Source organism: Parasteatoda tepidariorum, chromosome 2 (genome assembly GCF_043381705.1).
Source record: "Parasteatoda tepidariorum isolate YZ-2023 chromosome 2, CAS_Ptep_4.0, whole genome shotgun sequence".
Lineage (NCBI taxonomy): Eukaryota > Metazoa > Arthropoda > Arachnida > Araneae > Theridiidae > Parasteatoda > Parasteatoda tepidariorum.
Genome location: NC_092205.1, coordinates 39,123,841 through 39,143,727, shown reverse-complemented (window position 1 = coordinate 39,143,727; position 19,887 = coordinate 39,123,841). Strand labels below are relative to the sequence as shown.

General features: G+C 27.4%; 1 protein-coding gene across 1 annotated transcript in view; it reads right to left on the bottom strand.

The window, feature by feature from the left end:
- Positions 1-16,019: 16,019 nt before the first annotated feature.
- LOC107451502 (neuroligin-4, X-linked-like) overlaps positions 16,020-19,887 on the bottom strand; it is a 103,475-nt gene continuing 99,607 nt past the window's right edge. The window contains exon 8 of the mRNA XM_021148297.3: positions 16,020-18,615. Coding sequence (XP_021003956.3) covers positions 18,247-18,615 — 369 coding nt within the window. The 3' untranslated portion in view covers positions 16,020-18,246. The remainder of the gene's footprint in view (positions 18,616-19,887) is intronic.

The following is a 19,887-nucleotide window of genomic DNA, read 5'->3' as shown; positions in this document are numbered from 1 at the left end:
GGATAACTAACATAAGACTCTATGATTAATATAAGCAAGAGACCCTGTATCCAACGTAAAGAGAGAGTTATGACTAACAGCTTCAAAACCGTGACTGATAGTGATTGATATCAGCTGAATGGGACAATGATTTCAGAATCAATTTTTACAGTTGGTAATTTCAATCTTCGACTTCTTACTCTGGGCCCGCAATACATCAACTGTATCAAGCTATGTTTTTTTTAATTGTTAGCTATAGGAATCGAATAAAAATACTTTTTTTTCGGTTCCTTGGAAAGGCATTCTTCTAGCAATAACTTTTTAATATTAAAATATGAATATTATCATAACATCTATTGTCTATGTCAGTCTATTTGGTATACAGTAAATTAAGTAACTTGTGTGACATACAGAGCATAGCAATTGCAGTTTTCATAGCTAATTATTTTCCAAAATCGATTGTTATTTAATGTTAATTTGAGTAAAGGAATACTTTGAACACTTAATATAATATTTTAAAGAAGAATGTGTGAATATATAGCTATCATTTTAAGATTTCGACAGATAAGCTACTTAATCGATTACTCTATAATTTACCATAAAATATTGTTTCATTTCTTTCTAGTAAATATTGGTTTTCAGCAAATCACAAAATTTTGCTCCTACTGGTTGTGCGCTGAGCAGGTTTACTCCCGGAAGTGCTTCCTCAGTTCCTTCCGGATTGTCACGCAATGCGAAATCTCCCATCAAATACTTATTTATTTTTACTCTAGATGGACATGTAAGCAGCTGCATGTCAAAAAGTTCTAAAATTATGCAAAGTGTGATTCCAGTAAGACTTTAAATATTTGATAATGATTTATAAATATTTCATTCAACTTACATAGATTATACATTTATTTATATGCATTTAAATGCTACTTGGAAAGTGCATTTGGAACAAACAATTTATTGAATTTTCATGCACATGCAATTTTATATTTCACTATTTGGAGATTCTTCAGTTTTGAGGTATTTATTCTGATTAACGTTTAACTAACACAAGTTAATAAAAAAATTTAAATAATTATGCTAGATGCGTAAACTATTAAGCATGATTACAACACGCTGTTAGAATTTTTACTCTAAAATTAGGGTAAAATAACTGACAGCTGTCTGTCCATTCGATTAATCGTAAAGTTTACGGTAAAGAACTTTTTTTTACCTTCATGGTTTTGTAACCATTTACAAACAGTATGGTTATAGAGCCAAAAATACAAAACTACGCAAGTTTCAAACATTACAGAAGTTAGGTTTTAAAGCAGTTTTAATTTACAGACTTCATATTTGCTACCTTAAAACTAGTTCTTCATTGATTTTGTCATTTAAAAAAATATTTATCCAAACATTTCTCATATTTTAAAATAATTTTCCTTATGACCAAATATAGCAGTGATAATTTTATGAGTCATAATATAATTTGTTTGGTTTATTATGTAATTTTGGTTATTTTAACTTTTTATTTAAATTGTCAATTTCTGTTTTTTATCTTTTGTCTATTTTTTACTTATTTATTTACTTTTTACTTTTCCTTGATTCTATATTCAACTATTACGCATTCCATATTGAATCTGTTTTAAAAATAAGGCCTTCAGCTTTTAGCAAAAAGTGTATGATATATTACATTCACAAAACTTTTAAATCCTTAAAAAGTAATAACAGTTATTTTTCCCTTACTTATCTGTCTTATAAAAAAAAGTTGACATGCTAAATTGAAAATCATTGCAGCCAGTTAAAGTAATGTAAAGACATTTTTCCCTTTAAGAGAATTGAATGAAATCAGAAATATTCGATACGAGGTTATAAAACGGTTTTCTTCACATTCTTTCAGAAAAGTAGTAGAAGAAATGCCAAATGTATTGAGGGAATGAAAAATGAGTTTGAAGTTTCATCTGAAAATTCCTTTTTCTTAACTGAAATTTTATTTTATTTATTTACTTATTCCTTCTTTTTCTTACTTTCTTTCCAGTAGGCAAAATGAAATTGGCAGAGTCAAGGAAAAACGTAAATTTTTTTCTCCTTCCCATCAATTTGAATGACAATTTTTCATATTAAAATAGTAGGAAATTGCATTGCCAACAGCTTTGAATATTCCAAAAAAAGATTTTAAAAAGTCGTCATAGGCATAAAAAAATTGTTTTATATTATATAAAAATAATTTCTATTAATACTTATTTTATGCTTAGTATTTAAATGCAAATTAAAAGAAAAATTGTCAATGACCAAATCTTGCTAAAAATGAATATCGCATGCTAATATCATTAATTTATATTATATTACTTTACTTTATTCTAGATTTCTTTGAAACGTGTTCCGCCACCTTCAAGTGTTATATGATCTTTAAATATCCAGCTGACAGATGTAATTCAGTTAAAAGTATTTCAAGATTTAATAATTAAAAATACCTGCCTATCTTTGCGAAATGAAACCCTATCATAATTATTTATCTTCGTATATTTTACGCAAAATGCAAATTTCAATAAATAAAAATTTTCACCAATCCTTACTCTATAGAAACTTATTACAACCCTTTCTTTTAAAATCTAACTAAATATTCTAAGAATTAATAGTTTATAATACAGTATAGATATGCAAATCGAATATAAATTTAAGCGAGATACGTTGCAGAACTGCATGCTAGACGAAACTACATAGGAGCACTTAAAGTCTTTCATCGTGCAACATTTAAATACGTCAAGGTCAAATAAATTACGAGTGATTATAGAGTTTTCAGATGCGGTTTGTGAAAATTATAAACTATTATCACAAACCATAACTAAAAACGCTATAATAATTTATTTATTTGACCTAGACGTATTTAAGTTATGCACGATAAAAGGTTTCAAGCGTTACTAATTATTACTATTTTTTTGGTATGCAATTCCGCAACGTATCTCAAATTACCCTACACTCGTTTTGCAAAGTCGATTAATTCTACATAGTGTATAATTGCAAAAGTATTGCAAGTTTTTCTTTAAAAAAATATAGTTTATCAAGTTCTTCTTTATTTTTAATATTAGTTTAATATTTTCCTTTAAAGTCATATTAGAGAAAATTTTATCAGATGGATAAAATTCAATTGATTAATTTGCATATGAAACCAATTAAAAATTTGCATATCTATTTGCGCATTTCTTATCATTCCACTACGAAGAATTTATAATCGAATCTTACAGTTTTCTTTTCGTATTTTAAAATTAAAGTTCTACATATATTTACTGTTTTAAGTTTTCACTGTTTACGAACTTAAGCACTTGTATTTACTTTGTGAGGAAAAGTGTTAGGCATTATTTTGACATTAACTATAACAGAAACATGCATTGAGGTATATTAGTTTGGTACTAACCAAATAAATTGTTTTTTGAAATGGTTTATTACATCAAACTTCCTTAAAATTCAGTTTAGTCGCAGTAAAAATATATAATCTTAAATATTCAAAACTTCATGAAAACAGTTCAGTTTATGCAAATTTGTCCGTCGATGATAGCAGTAAATTTAAAGAATATGTTATCTAAGTTCGAAGTGAATATTAAAGAGGCATTTTATTAAAAAAATATTCAAGTTATATATTTAGCCTCAATGCTTATGTTTTTAACGTCAAAATGAAATTGTTTATTTCTAGCATCTTATACTGAGTCATGTTTACAACATTTTCGATTAATGAATAAAATGATTAATATATATATATATATATATATATAGAGTTANCCTATATATTTAATGATTTGAAAAAAAAATAATTGCACTAAGAATGACTGTTATCTATAATTAAAGGAAAAGTTTGTGGGTGTTTTTTCTCTTCTTTCTCAATAACTACTACTAATTTGACAGCCTAATCTACAGCAGTCCTTTATCCTACATCAAAAATTAATTTCTATCAAACGTATTTCCTCCCATTTTAAAACCTAAAGAAAAGATATTTCCAGTTTCGCAAAAGATGCCTAAGCATCTATTTTTTTCATTTAAGATATTGAATATTTACCCAAGCAACCTCTTTCTACCCACATTGTTGGAATTTTTCTTCTAAAATTACTGTAAAATAACCAGCAACAGTCTGTTCATCCAATAAACTGTAAGGTTTACAGTACTTTTTTTCTTTGCGGTTATGAAACCATTTGCAACTAGTATGGTTAAAAAACCATGAATACAAAACTATACGGTTTTTAAACCGCTTACAACCAGCATGGTTTCAATACTGTAAAAATGCAAATTAACTGGTCATTAGAGCTAGGCTTTTCGTTAGATAATGGGCACTGGAGTGAGGTTGTGGTTGAGTTGTGATTTATTAAGTGAACTGTTGAACGTGGTTTAATTAGTTTATCTGGTTGTTTCAGCTATCATACGAGATGTGAAATGCTAGAAGTTGAATACTAGTAAGGCAGTGGTGCTGCCATCTATGCATATGTGAGAACATTTTAACAGCATATTGTCACAAATTAAGGAGTGCAGAACACTGGAAATTCTTCTTATGCTGAAGGGAATGGAGGAAACATTGTAGTGTTAAAACTGGGACTCGAACTCATGTTCTGTCGGTCATGAGATTGGCAGATTTGCCCTCTTGTCTATATTATGTATCCAGCTATAAGGAACTAAGTAGCTTCATTAGGTGGGTCTAGTTTGTGCGATAAAATTCTTTTTATTAACCATGGTAGTTAATAAGTAGTTTTTCTCGAAGTTATTATTTTTTTTGCCATTTGACTGTTTTATTTAAGCATGTTGAAATAACAGTTAAATAAATTGTTATTCGCCATTTTTTTCTGAAAAATTTTTAACATTGGATAATGTTATCACCATAAAAGTTCAACCTAACCAGTTTTGATTTAAAAGTTTTAAATTTATTTGAAAACACAGCGGAGAAGAAGCTACACTCGAATTTTTTTTTCTTCTGTGATTGGTATAGAATTCACATTAGATAAAAATGGAAGTGAAGATGATTCCGTTTATTTATTTTTCGTTCGTTTCGTTAGATAAACTCAATTATCAACATAAATGTAGTAGTATATATAGACCAGGTTAGCAAGGCAGTATTTCAAAAGCTATCTGAAGCAAAGTATTCAGTATGTTTATAGTTAGTCACTAAGAAGTTTTTTCTTTCCATAAAACTAAATAATTTGAAGTCAAGGGTAATTAAAATAAAGAAAGAAGCAAATAAAATACTCGAATTAAAAATTAAAAGAAAAATATGTATATAATAATTCACCTAGAAAAATCCTAAAAATTCACTCTAGACCCTAGTGCTTGATTAATTTTAGTTAATTTTTAAAAAAAACGAACTATGTATTAAAAAGGAAAGTTATTGGTTGAAATATGTTGTTAATGACAATGCTTAATTATTTTCGGTAATCTATGTTAATTTATATAAAAAATAAGCTATGTACTAAAACGAAAAGATATTGGCAAAAAGTACTTATTCGTTTAGAGGAACTGTAAGAAAAATTGCTGCACATTGGCAAAAAATTTTATTAATGTGTGTATAATGTATTAAATAAAAATAAGCTATGTTCTTAAAATCAAAGTTAATGGAGTAAAAGCACTTATTCCGTTTGGGGAACCATTAAAAATTATCATATTGTTATCGAAATCAGTGATTAATTAATTTTAATAATATATGTTAATATAAATGAAAATATGCTATGCACTAAAGAGAAAAGTGATAGAGAAAAATATTTGTTTCGGGGAATCGTGGAAAATCGCCATAATAATATTGATACAAATGACCCTTAAATTATTTTGGCAATGCTTACTATTGCTGTTACGGTAAATTGAGCTATTCTAATAAATAATTCCATTAGGATTTTTCAAAGTTTCAGAAAATGTTTTTTCCAGTGGTTGCAAAGATAGTGTATTAATATTTTAATCAATTATAATTTTTCTCCACGACTGCATTTCAATATTTCAAACCATATGTTAAAGTTTATACAGAAAAATGGCTTTAAATACACATGGAAAATGGCTTGATAAATGTCTTGAAAAATGGAAAATTATCTGCTCTAATGTGCCTATGTCGTTTGATGAGAATTTTATTTGCTTTTAAAATTGCGGGTTTAGCTTGCTACTGCTGATAAATATATTTCGCTCAAAACTCAGATGTTACAGGGTATGTAGTAGGTATGAAATATACTAATATAAGTGCAAAATGTTTTTATGATATATTCGGTAATTATTAAAACAGTACCAATACAATTCTTCGAAAGGATTATTACCGGAGAAAATTACTTAAAATTGGTAAATTTTGACTGCCATGAGTAGGCTGCATGCAATATCATCACGCCAAGGGATACCGAACAGAGTTAATCTTTATTCTGCTGGTATGAACTGCATTAAATCTGTATTGATTAATTCTATAACTTTAAAGTACAGAGATAAAAGTAAATAAGTACGTAATTGGAATTTTTTTAGCTTCATAAATTGTGATGATATATGCCTTTCAGTGTTTTTCATCAGTGCTGATTTATTGATTATTTCTTTTATTACTTACTTACTACTTACAACCGATTTTCATCTAGTAATAAGTAAAAGAATATTGAGAGTAAGATTTTGAGAATAAAATATTTTCTCACGTTAAGAGCAAATTTTTTGCTTTATAGAATCGAATCTCTCTCTTTCTTCTGCTTATTCTTTATAAACCTTTGTTTTGATTCAGATCATAATTAGTTTTATTAGCTTATTATAACATGCGTAATTTTAAAAGATGGAGGCATCTAGTCATTTTGAAAACACACTATTTTAAGCGTTAAACAATTTTGCAGTTTACTATTTAGAGATGCGAAAAATATTAGTTTGTGAATTTTTAAAAAAAAATCATTTATAAGAAAATATATTTCGCAAAATAGTTCCTCGTATTTCCATTTTTTAAATAACTAAATAATAACAATTACTGAAACTTATTTTATTTTTTTCTTGATTACACAGTTTTCATTTGTTTTGTTATAAGTCAAACTCCAAAGAAAAAATATAAATAAATGAGAAAACCAAATTCGCAAAACTATCTCTTGCACTGAGATATGTAATTCGAAATCATTTAAAGCATTTTTAAAAGAGTTTTTACTTTTATTTTTAAAATAGAAAAAAAAATTGAAATCGGATTTGAACTGTCCCTTTAAACTTCATTTATTTTTATTCCAAATATTTTGAAAATCTTAAAAGAAAAACTTTCATCCAACTGAAAACTTTGGCTCAAAAACATTAACACTTGTCAGTTTGGAGCAGCGAAAACAGTTTTTTTTCTCCGTGACTGAAAGCAGCTCATTCCTTCCACGAATGCAGAAGGCCATCCATTTGAACGCACAAAAACACATTCTGTCCTGCAAAACTTTCTCCATCACCCCTTTCACCATCCCCTTTACTGTCAGAAGATAAAATTTTGGATCTGAGCCCGTTACTGTTTCGCCTTCTGTCTTTTCTTCTTTTCTCCATCTTTAGCTCTCTAGGGACTCTTCAAGGAACTCAAAACTCCGATCTCATTAAATTGAGCTCTGAGCGAGAGTGAGGAGCAAGTCTTTAACTGAATACTTCTCACACTTTATTCTTCCAGAAGTGTCTGAAAAGAGTTTCCGATTGATTATTTTCTGAGGTTTTAATATACACTTTTACTCAGAGAAAAGTTTGAGCAAAGAGTACTACCACCTCTTTAAAGTACCCATCCCTTTCATTAATTGGATAGGAATATTATTTCCTTTACTCTTAAATGCTTAAATCGTGATGGAATTTATCTTAAACTTCGGAAGTATAACTAACTTCAAATACATAAGTGAAAGTTTGGATTTGCGTTAAGAACTTCTTAAATAAACATTTGTTGAAAAATGTTTGGAATGTTTAGAAAACTTTAATTACTATCTTATTAAATGTTTTGCATGTTATTTAATTAGAGTATTGTTTAACTATTAGCCTTAAAATTTTGAGTAATCTTAAAAAGTTATTCCATGATGCATTTTTCTTATGAATATTTCTTTCGAATATTGTATGGCATGGTAACTGCCTGCTTTGAGTGTGGTAGGTTTTATCTTAAATATTGGAAGTATAACCTGCTTTAAACACATAAAAGAAAGCATGGATTTGTGTTAAGAACTTCTTAAATAATATAATTTTTTTGCAAATTGGTTAGAGTGCTTACAAAACATTAATTACTATGTTCTCAATTTTTTTCATGTTATTTATTAACCATATTTAATTAATATCCTTAAAATGTTTAGTGATCTTTTAAAGTTATTTTATGTTACATTTTTCTTGTAAATATTTTGCATTTTATTTTCTTGTAAATGGTTCATTAATACAATGCATGAAACTAATATTTTATTTTAGTGTAAGAGCTTAAAGTGTGGTGTGACTTATCTTAAACTTGCAGAATTATAACTTGCATTAAACACATAAGTGAAAGTTTGGATTCGCTTCAAGAACTTCTTGAATAAACATTTGTTGCAAAATGGTTACAGTGTTTACAAAACTTTAATTGCTATGTTATCAAAATTTTGACATGCTATTTCAACTACCATATTATGATTTATTATCTTTAAATTTTTTGGTAAAATTTTAAACTGATTTCATGTTAGATCTTTCTTGTAAATAGCTTGCTTTGTAAATTTGTGAATCTTTCATATATTGCATTAAAATAGTATTCTTTCATAGTAAGAGCTTAAAGTGTGGTGTAATATATCTTAAACTTCAGAAGTATAACTTGCTCTAAGCACATATCTGGTTTGCATTCAGAACTAATTAAATAAACATTTGTTGCAACATGTTTGTATTGTTTACAATACTTTAATAACTATAGTATCAAATTTTTTCCATGTTATTCAATTGCAACATTACTTAATTTAAATTAAATTTTAATTTTAATTTTTCTTGTAAATATCTCGATTTGTATTTTTTTGTAATTGTATCTATCATACTTAGCATGAAAATAGTATTTTCTTTTATGGCAAAAATATAAAGCATGAGAAAATTTATAATAAACTTCAGAAGTAAAACTTAAAAGGGGATAGATCAAATTGCGCTAAGATTAATTGTTGCAAAATGTTTGAGTGTTTGAAAAATTTTAATTACCCTATTTGAAAAGAAAGTATATTCTTGAAATTATACCTAATATAATTATATTGATTACTACTTATGAAATATTAGCCATTCTTTAAAAAATATTATTATTGTGCAATTGTCTTGAAAATTTGTATTGTATTTTCCTGAAAATGCTGCTTTCATTAATTTGGAAGAAATATCATTCTCTAGACAATTAACTGCTTAAAGTGTGATTGATTTGTATAAGCTGCTTTATGCATAAGAGGGTAAGCTTAAGTTTTCTGCAGTGCGCTGTAAAGAAAGTTTTAATGTGTATAGAAATGCACAAATACTTTAAAAGCTTCTTAAATAAGCATATGATGCGAAATATTTTAATGATTTCATTGTATTAATTAACTTATTTTAAAATTAATCACTTTATTACACATTTTATAAAACTGATTAAATTAAAAAATTTTATTTTTTTAAATATTAAAATATTTCAAATAAATACTTTTATATAGCATAAAATTTATCGAAAAATTCGATAAACAAGCTAAGATATTTCCTTCATTTCTTCAAAACTTAAATGTTAAAAATTTTAAAGATCTACAGGATATAATTAAAATCCTACTTATAATTTTTTTCATTATTTCGATCAAATTTTAGATTAACATATTTCTGCACTAATTTTTTCTATTGCGTAAATATCACTATTACATTGACATTTTAAGATCATAAAATATTAATGTTCCTTTTCTTAAATCAAAGTTGAGAATTATCACTTTCATTTCAGTAAATGTTTATTATAGCATCGTTTTAATGCGCACATTTTTTTTCACTGTCTTATGTACACATATTTTTAATTTAATTTTAACTTCTTAAAGTAAGTGAGAATTAATCCTAAATATCAGAAATATATCAGTGATAGTTTGGATTTGCGTTGAAACTTTCGTAAATAAATCTGTTACGAAATATTTCGACAAAATATTTTGAAAATATTCATAAAAATTGGTAATCATGTTCAAATATTAGTTAAAATAACTTTGAATTGCATCTGTTGTTTTTATAAATGCTCCTGTGTTATTTTTTGTTGTGGTTGGTATTTCTACCGAATTATTCACTTATATCTTTAATATTCATTATATCATAAATATTTAATCATTACATACGGAACATTAAAGTTCAAAATCAAAGGAATAAGATTTATATATCTCTTTGAGCTCAATGAGTTTCCCGATGATGAGTTCCACCCTTTTCAGATTCATTTCTTTCCTGTTTGGGAATATTTCTACAAGAATCCAATTTTAAAAGTTTAAACTTGAAATCAATAAATTTCTTGGTGCCGAGTACTTTTGTCGTGCACAATTCGACATGGGACAGTTCATTATGCGGAATTCATCGCTGAGAGACCTTGTTGTAAGCAGAACTTGTCATGATGACGTTTTGTCACGGACACAATTTGTAGTATACACAATTCGTTGTAGTGAAAATTTGCCATAGGCACACCTCGTCGGGATTTCTCGTGCATGCAATTTGTTGCGAGCATCGCAGGTACAACACATCATTTAATTGCGGAAACTGAGGCATTTTAGTGTGAGACCAGTAAGAGTATCAAACAATAAATATTTTTAAACAAAATGAAAAACATAATATCCTAAATATTTTTGATCTTAAAATAGGATTTTTACCTTCAACGGTGGTGCTATCTAAATTTTTTAAAAGACAGACTTTAAATTAAACTAATTTAACACTTCAAGTTAAATATAAATTAGGAAATTATCTGAAAACATATTTTGTCTAGAAAAACGCATTTTTTTTAAAACACTGGTTATAAAAAGTAGTCAGAATTCCGAAAATCTGAACCAACTAGTTTAACAAGGGAAGAGTTCGAGCCATTTATTATTAGCTTTATTTTTGTATATCTCATGATATATCTACGACTATTTAAGCCAGTCAAAAATTATAGTACATACGTAAACAAAATCAGTTGTTCAAATGAAATTTTCAATACTTATTAAATTTAAAAATAAATGGAACATTTCTAACTTGTAATGAGGTAAACAAAAGTTAACATGTCGTTCTACATTGAAAGATGATTTCTTCCTTATTATATATTTTAAAAATTCCTCAAATATACTATACTAACTACCAATAACTATGCTAATGATTGGATGAAATAAAGTATTTCAACTAAAACATGTTAATAACTTAAATACACATATCAAGATAACTAGATCGATTTTATTTTTGAACAAAATCGAATTCTAAAAGGAGGCCATTTAAATATTACGTAGATATGTTTTCTTCTATTTTGAACCTCCTTTCCTTCGAAAAAATAAGAAAATTATGAATCCTTCCCATGCTTACGGAAGAATACTTTTCCTTGTTTTTTGCTTTTACTTTGACTTTTAGTGTACATTTTTAGAAATAAACTCATCAATCCAATTTCGTTAATTTTAAGAATAATTTCGTCAGGAAATCACGTGATCATCATAGTGCAGAGGGGTATTTTTAACTAAAATGGCGACTGGACGATCCAAAATAAAGGGACGAAATAAGCCAAGTGGTCAAGAAGTTGGCCTCTTACCTGGAAGATCCCGGGTTCGAATCCCGCTTCGTGCATGAATGTCTCTCTGTTCCATTTGTCCTTGTGTTGTTAGGAAGACATTGGTTTACCTATAGCATTGCCTACGATAAAGTGATAGTTACAAAGGTTAGCTACTTTAGGCACTACTGGTCTTTTTTCCGTAAAAGAATATATTGACGAAATATTCCTTTAATTTTGACTCATTTCGTTTATTCGAAGGCGTGGCTATAGTTATTTTATCCCTTTAACAAAACATTCCCTCAGAGCATATACCAGGAAACGGTATCGTCAAAAACGAAGAAAGTTTCGCTATATTTGCGTATCCATTTTTTAAAATTGTAATGTTTTAATTTTATCAAAAAATTTAAATAAAAAATATGACATTCCCTGAAACTAAATATACATTTTGTTTTATTACGGAAAGTTTTGAGTCGAATATTCACTATTTTTTTTAATATTTTCCTTCGGTTATCAAAAGTTTTCACTTCTTAAACTCATAATTTTTCCCACACTTAATATAATTAAAAAATATTAAACTTTTCAAGTTTAAGATTTACAATTTTTTTTTTGTTTTATCTTACTGCATTAAAATTATTGAAAATAAGGGGATTTCAGTGTCTTACAGATGCAATGCTTATACCCCCACGCCCATTCATACAAGTATTGTTACTCTTACCATTCATAAAAGTAATGAAATAACAAACTTATCTCCTTTAGGTGCTTTCGCGATGTTTGGACGGATATAAATTTATTATTTAATTAGCTTTTTCAGACAATATATGAGTTTTGCATTTTTAAATAAATGCATTTTATCAAAACCGCAAGCAACTATGCTCACGATGAATTATATCTGGGATGTTACGCCTGCGACGAATTGTTCTAGCCATGAATTGTGTCATTATTAAATTGTGCTAACGTCAAATTATCGTAGTGACGAATTGTGGCCCCGAAGAATTGTGGTTGTGACGAACGTGGCCAATGCCATATTGTCACCACAACTAATTGTTCCCTATACGAATAACCTCTCAGATGACTCAGCAAATTGTAAGCGACAAATTGACGCAGAATTAAATTTTTTAAACCACTGTTGAAATTCTCATTCACATTGGTTTAGATTTCCATTCTCCTAGGATTATTTCATTTGGGTTTCATTTGATTAATCCTTTCCCTCATTTGCAATTTTTATAAGATTTAATTTATTGCAATTTTAATTTAGACATTATAATTTGTCTGCATCCTAAGTCGTAGCTTATTAGCTGTATTAATTTTGATAATGATGTATATAACATGTTTAAAACGTTAAAACAACTGTTACACTATAACTGTTTTGGTGTTTATATATTCTTAAAAAAACTATTATTATTTAGCCAAATTAAAAATTGAAAATTAAATTTAAATAAATATCTTCATGATGAGAATAACTGTCCTTTGATGGAGAAAATTCAGAATGGATATTTTTCATAATAATTATTAGTTTCTGATTCTTAAATAACTACTATTTGCTTTATTCTTTTGTTTGTTTACCAGAAAATATCTCTATTATTTTTTCTTTAAAAAATAACTTTTGTTGAAGCATTAAATTTTAAAGCACCTAGCATGAACGTATTTTTTTTCTAAATTTTACAAATACATGAAAAATGAGGGCAGGTTGATAGATTATTTGAAAAAAATGTCTTCCTTAACTTTAATTTTCATATAAAATTTAACAATAAAGCTAAACTTATGTTGACCCTAACTATTCTAACATTTATTTTGAATAATAAAGCTGAACAAGGTAATTTTGATATATTCAGCACATTTCGATGCTGAAGACATATTTCATTATCTGAATGCATCGAACCATATAAATAATTCAAGTTACGAGGATCAATAATACCTGAAGGTACTAAAGCAGGTTCATTTCATTCATCACGTTTTGAATTATCATGTGATTAAGAATGCAGCCTGCAACATAATATGTATCGAATTGTCCATCAAATAGTTCTATGATAAACATTCGTGACCATTTAGGAATTGGATAACATCTAAAATCTTTATAGTATTAATTTAATCTGCTTAAAGGAGAACTGTGAGTTTGAATGAGCATTGTGTTTACAGATCCAAAGTATTATTCATTTAAAATAACAGTTTAAATTTTCTGAATTAACGTAAAGGGTTATGAATGAGGTAATTTTCGAATGAGATTCTGTATGTGAACTGAATGATTATTTAATATTTAGCATTAACAATTATGATAACCACTTTTCGCATTAAGGGGAAATAGGTTTCAAAATCGCACGGTTAAATTACTAACTTTCGGTCAAGATATATTTTTTAATGGTTCATTATATCGATAACTTATTAGTTTCTTATTCACTTAATGTGCAAGGTGTTTTAATTTAATTTTATAAGTATAGCAGGAATTAGACAGTTTTAATAAAAAGCAATTCTTTCATATTTGCATTATTTAAGCTCGGTTAATCTACATTGCGAAAAATTCCGAATTAAATAACGTTATGAAATACCGTCATTTTGAGTGCATCATTCGTAAAATCTACATTTACTGTAAAAGTTTACTGTAAAGTTTCATACCGTAATTTTTACAGTGATTCACCGTAATGATTACAGTAATTTTTACAGTGATTCACCGTAATTATTACAGTAATTTTAACAGTGATCTTAGTTAATTCGAGTGATTCAGTAATGATACTATAATTATTACTTTAAAAATTATGATTAATCTGATTTTTATCTCATAGCATATTCCGGTAAAACGAATTTTACGGTAAAAGTATCAGCACTCTGAATCTTGGTACTTTTTACCGGAATTTGATCAAGAATATATCACACAGTACAAAATACATTTTGTACACATACATGTATGTTTTACACTGAACTATATGCCCTCTTTTTTGCTCCTATGTTTAGCAAACCACCATATTTTTAAACTTTTTTAAGTCGGAAAAAATATTGAACTGAAAGTAACATTTTATTTTGACTTTAGGATTCTATAAGAATATTCAAAAATGAAACATTCTTTTTTTTTAACTTTTCCTCTGATAAGTTTGATAACATTTGTATAATAACCTGATATTAGAAATTATCTATTACCTTTAAGACAAAATACTACAGAGGTTTTTTACAAAATAAATAAAATAAAAATGTACACAATTATTTACAAAATGACGTATAACAAAAAATGATCTAACTTACACAGAATTTGCTTGTTTGTAACATTTACATCAGAAATCAAATTTTATTAGAAAAATACTGTACATTATAATTTACAACAGTACATCACAGTTACTTTCTCATTTTTATAAACAAAAATACAAAATTGCAATATATGCACTTTTAATACTCCATAAAACGTATTATTTACAAGTTAGTGAAACCGGAGTATACAATTTTTTTTCATATGCTGACTAAATTGAGGTGATCTATGCATATAGTTGATTTTTGAAAATATTTTTGGTTATTTACACGTTTTAGAAAGCAACTACTGAACTTTGTTTTCGTAGTAATTATATATTTTGTTTTCGTTATGAAATGTTTCCGTTACACCGAAAACTGAAGTGCTAAGAAAAACTTTTCACTTTCAATTTATGCAGATATTTCAATTTAAAAAAGCTACAGGAAAGTATGCACAAGGTGTTTCGTAATCACTTCCCTTAATATATCTTTTAAGAATTCTTGTATAAACTGAGGTAAAAAAATATACATATTAAACGTCATGGTTTAATATTAAGTGCGGAAAAAAATATTGAAAATTCTGCCAAATTCACAACATTAAAGAAGGTGTGGTAAAAAAAAGAAAAAAGAAACAGTTTAATTTCCCGTTGAAATTTGAAGATGTTTCTAATAGACATCTTTAACTTTCTCTTAGTTTCCTCCGACAATCAAAAATCTCAGATGTTTTTAATTTAACCTTCCTTCCCAAAATGTTTAATTTTCTCATGTAAACATTTATTTAAACACTTCATATTTATACATATTTTTCCTTCACTTTTGATAAGTACTCTTGAAATCTAAAAAGTGTCTAAAATATCTGAAGATGACCAAATATCTCGATAACTGCGAAAAAAAATTCATAAATGTCCGTCAGTTAACATCTAAATTTCAGATTGAAACAACTATATTTTTATTGTACATTTGGTTTTCCTGGGAAAAGAGCCCCAATGTGGGTTACAGATTGCTGCATCTTGATTTTCAGTTGACACTAAAATTACCATATAAAGATGTCATTCAAATTGTTTAAGATAGAGATAATTCTTGAAATACCGGTCATATCACTATCATATCATAATAAAAATTGGAAGCACTTTTCTTCATTCCCAAATGCTCAGAAAAATATTGTGGTAGGCAATAAGTGATCTTTTTTTGTAGAGGGTTTGAGCTATGGTTTTTTCAAGTATCAAACAATTGTACTTTTTTTCTAAAATTTCATTTGCATTTCTTGAGATACGAGTTCACATTGTATCCGTAATTGCCATAGTGTGTGTTTAAAATCAGAGTACTTTTTTCTGGATAATTCAAGTCTGCAATAAATGCATAAAAAGTAACCCCAAGCACCCCCAGGAGTATAGATTGGGGGTTTAGTTTGGTATTATAGAATGTAACTAATAAAAATATTTTATTATTTGTAGATTTTTAATCAGGTGTGTTTTTTTTAGACATTTGACCATTTCCATTCCTTTTAAATGCCTTATATTTACAGAAGAATTAAAAGGGAAGTATGCATCCGAAACATTACCATTAAAACAAAATTAAACTTAAATTAAAAATGATTTTTTTTAAATCTTGATAGCGTAAAGCAGGATTTTGAATTCCGGATCTTTCTGTTAGAAAATAAGCAACCTAACCTAAGAATAACCTAAGAATAAGCATAAACTGGAAAGTTTTTGTTAGTTAAAAAATAAATGGGTTGAATCTTTATCTTGGCACAGTATGCCGAACACACAACTAAGTTATACCATATCCAAGGTTTTTTAACCATGATTTTTAATTTAAGCTTAATTTTGTTTTGATAAAAATTTTAATATGTTGTTAGCATAATTTTTAAGAGATTTCAACACAAAATGCTATTTAGCTCTCAAATTTGTGTTGATACGTAATAAAAGTTAGGTACAGCCTAAATATTTTCAAATGTTTCGCATTGATTAGTTTATTCGAATTTAAATATTTGATTTTGGATATTTATCTGATGCAGAAATTATTAATAAACTAAAAAAAAATTATTCTAGTCACATTTTAGGAAACATTAGACTTTAATGAAAATTTAATATTTAAAGACAATTTTTAAAATTTGTAACTTAAGCTAATTTGTGAAGAAAAAAAACTCTCTCAGAAAAGCAGTGAAAGTGAAACCTGAATTAGTTACGGTGAAAACAATGTTACCAATAAATATATACAAAAGCAAATTATATTTAGATAATTTTCAAGAAGTTATCTTAGCACTTCAATTCTATTTTTTTTAAAAATGAAACTTACTAAAACTTTGAATTTCGCTTAGCTCATATAATAACGTAGTACGTAACAAGGAGAGTCAGTCACTTGAGTGTATTGGAATGCTTTTAGTATTATTTCAGACAACTTTCAAAATAATCTGTCAAAATAATCAATTCAACTTTCAAAATAATCTGTTTAGAAGCATTTGCATTTTTTATTTAAAAACTTCATTTTTTTTAAAATCTTAAATATGCCTCAGTAGGAAAATATAAATTTCTTAAGCGTTTGAATTTATCATCTAGTTTTTATTTTGCAACCTTTATTTGATTTGGCAATTTTTTGATCTATCTTCACTACATTATTTACACTTCTTTCTAATCAAAATCTGTAATTAAAAGCAGTGATGATGGTGGTCTTTTCTTAGGACAAAATTATGAGTATTTAAAAGAAGTTTTCTAAAATTGCGCCGTTCCTTAGTTTTTGATAATTTTTTTTTAATTTTACTATTTTTAATGCTATAAAATGATGGTTTACGTTTAAAATTATTTATGTCGCTAACATCAAAAAATGAGTAAATATTTATTTTTATACTAATTGAAAAACTTTTTCTTTGCACGTATCATTTGAATTTCACAATAGGTCAAGTTAATTGGAAAAGGTTCTTGTACACCTGAATATTATCAGGCTTATTAAAAATCAACTGATATGCCTTTATGCTAAGAAATAAAAATGCCAAGAATTGACTAATTGATCTGAATTTACTTAAAAATAATGCAGTAAACCTGTTTTTATTAATGCTGCTTATTATGAGCTTTCACTACTTTAGACTTATTTTAAACTGCCTAAATTAATTCAGATTGCTTGAGAAATGAATAATAACTTTTCTTATTACTAGTAATACATGTGTCAGACCTAAAAATATTTAAAGCTGGTAAGCAAACACTTGTGACTTATCCAAATAACATAGTGCATCGCAAAATGACAACTATTTCTAAAGAGCCAGATTATTCAAATAATCGACGTCACATATAACACAAGCATTGGAAATGCTTTTAAATTCTTTCAATCTTACAAATCGTCTTCGAGATAGAAGTTCAATAATATTTTGAATTAATTATTGTATGATTCAAGTGCCTGACCTCCTTCAAAAGCAACACGTTATGTTTTAGTACAGAAAAAAAAATAGAACACGGATAAAATCTGCACATTAGGTAAACAGGTTACACGGACATTTCTTGAGCATGTGACCATTGCAAACAATCCGCCGTTGCAACTAGGGTATTTGAGTTTGAGGACGGTGGTGTTAGCAAGGGTTGTGCTTCTCTGATACCAGCTCCTTTTTCGGTTTGAGGTGTCCTATTAGTAATGTGAAATGTGCCCTCGTTGGACTGTTGGCGACTGTTGACCGATGGGAGCGTTTGGTTTTGGAACTGTTTAACCTTGCTTGGCTGGACAAGATCTAATGTTTGGCTCCCATCAAACTCTTGTTGTGAACAATATTGATTTAGCATCATAGATGATGAAAGGTCTTTGACAAGAAATGGCTTTTCACTTGATCCGTGGCCATCCTCATCATCACTACGACGCTCCTAAAATTTCAAAGTGCAATTATAACCAGCATACTTTATCTTATGAAATATGTTAATAATTGAAGATTTAAGTTTTTAGATAAAATAGTAATTATTTATGTACTACACATTTAATATACGAACTACATATTTACATTACAGTAGCATATTCTAGTAACTAAAATGAAAGTACACGCTCAAATTGCATTATAATTAAGTAACAATGTTAGTGTATGAAAGGTAAAATGGAAAATGGTAATGTTCTACATTTTTATTAAAAAAAACTATTATAAATATAATAACTTAGTAATGTAGTAATGAAATAATAATTTTGATAAATATTTTTATTTTCAGTTTGACAAGAAAATCAAGACTTACTGAAAAAATTTCAGGATGAAATTACGATATAAAATAAGGTTTTTTGGGTGCATTATCCGTAAAATCCATTTTCGCCGCAAAATATTATACTACATTTTTACAATAATGTTTATTTAATTAGAGTAATTCAGGGATTTTAAGGTAATTATCGCTAAAAAAGTACAGTATATCAGTTTTTTTTCTCGTAACATGTTATGGTTAAATTGCAATGGTAAAAATGGATGATATGGTAAAAAGTATCGGCACTTTTATCACACTGAAAAAATTTACGGTGCATCAGTTTTTTGTTCTGTAACATGTTATGGTATAAATGGATATTATGGTAAAAAAGTAATCGCATTTTTATCGAAATTTGAAGTGAAATTTTTAACTGTGCAAATGACAAAAAAATTATTTTAAATATTTACTACTTTGTACTATTAAACAAAATATATTTCAACATATGCTATATGTGGGTATTAAAATATTGTAAAAGTATGACTGCAGCATTTTCATGCATTAGCTATATATTAAATGAAATGTTCCGAAATAAGCTTGATGGGTTTACACTTTTAATGATAATATTAATTTGAAAATTAAAGACATCCTTGAAAAAAATAGGTAAAAAATACTAAAAAAGTGGTAAAAATTAAATCTCGAAAATTGGAGTTTAGAATATGGTCATAGTGATTGTAGTGCAACGGAATCAAGTCACTCAACTCACGTCAATTAAGTCACGTTGAAGCTTATTAACAACTGAAAGATGTATACGAAAAAAACGCTTACAGCTGACATGACATATTGTATTTAACTAGCGTAGTAAAAATGATGTTAATGATGGAAAATAACTAACATAACTTGAAAAGTTCTATAGAATATAAAGTATGTCAAGGAAATTCTCAATAGCTAATGAGTATTGGATTAAAGAGAAGAGTT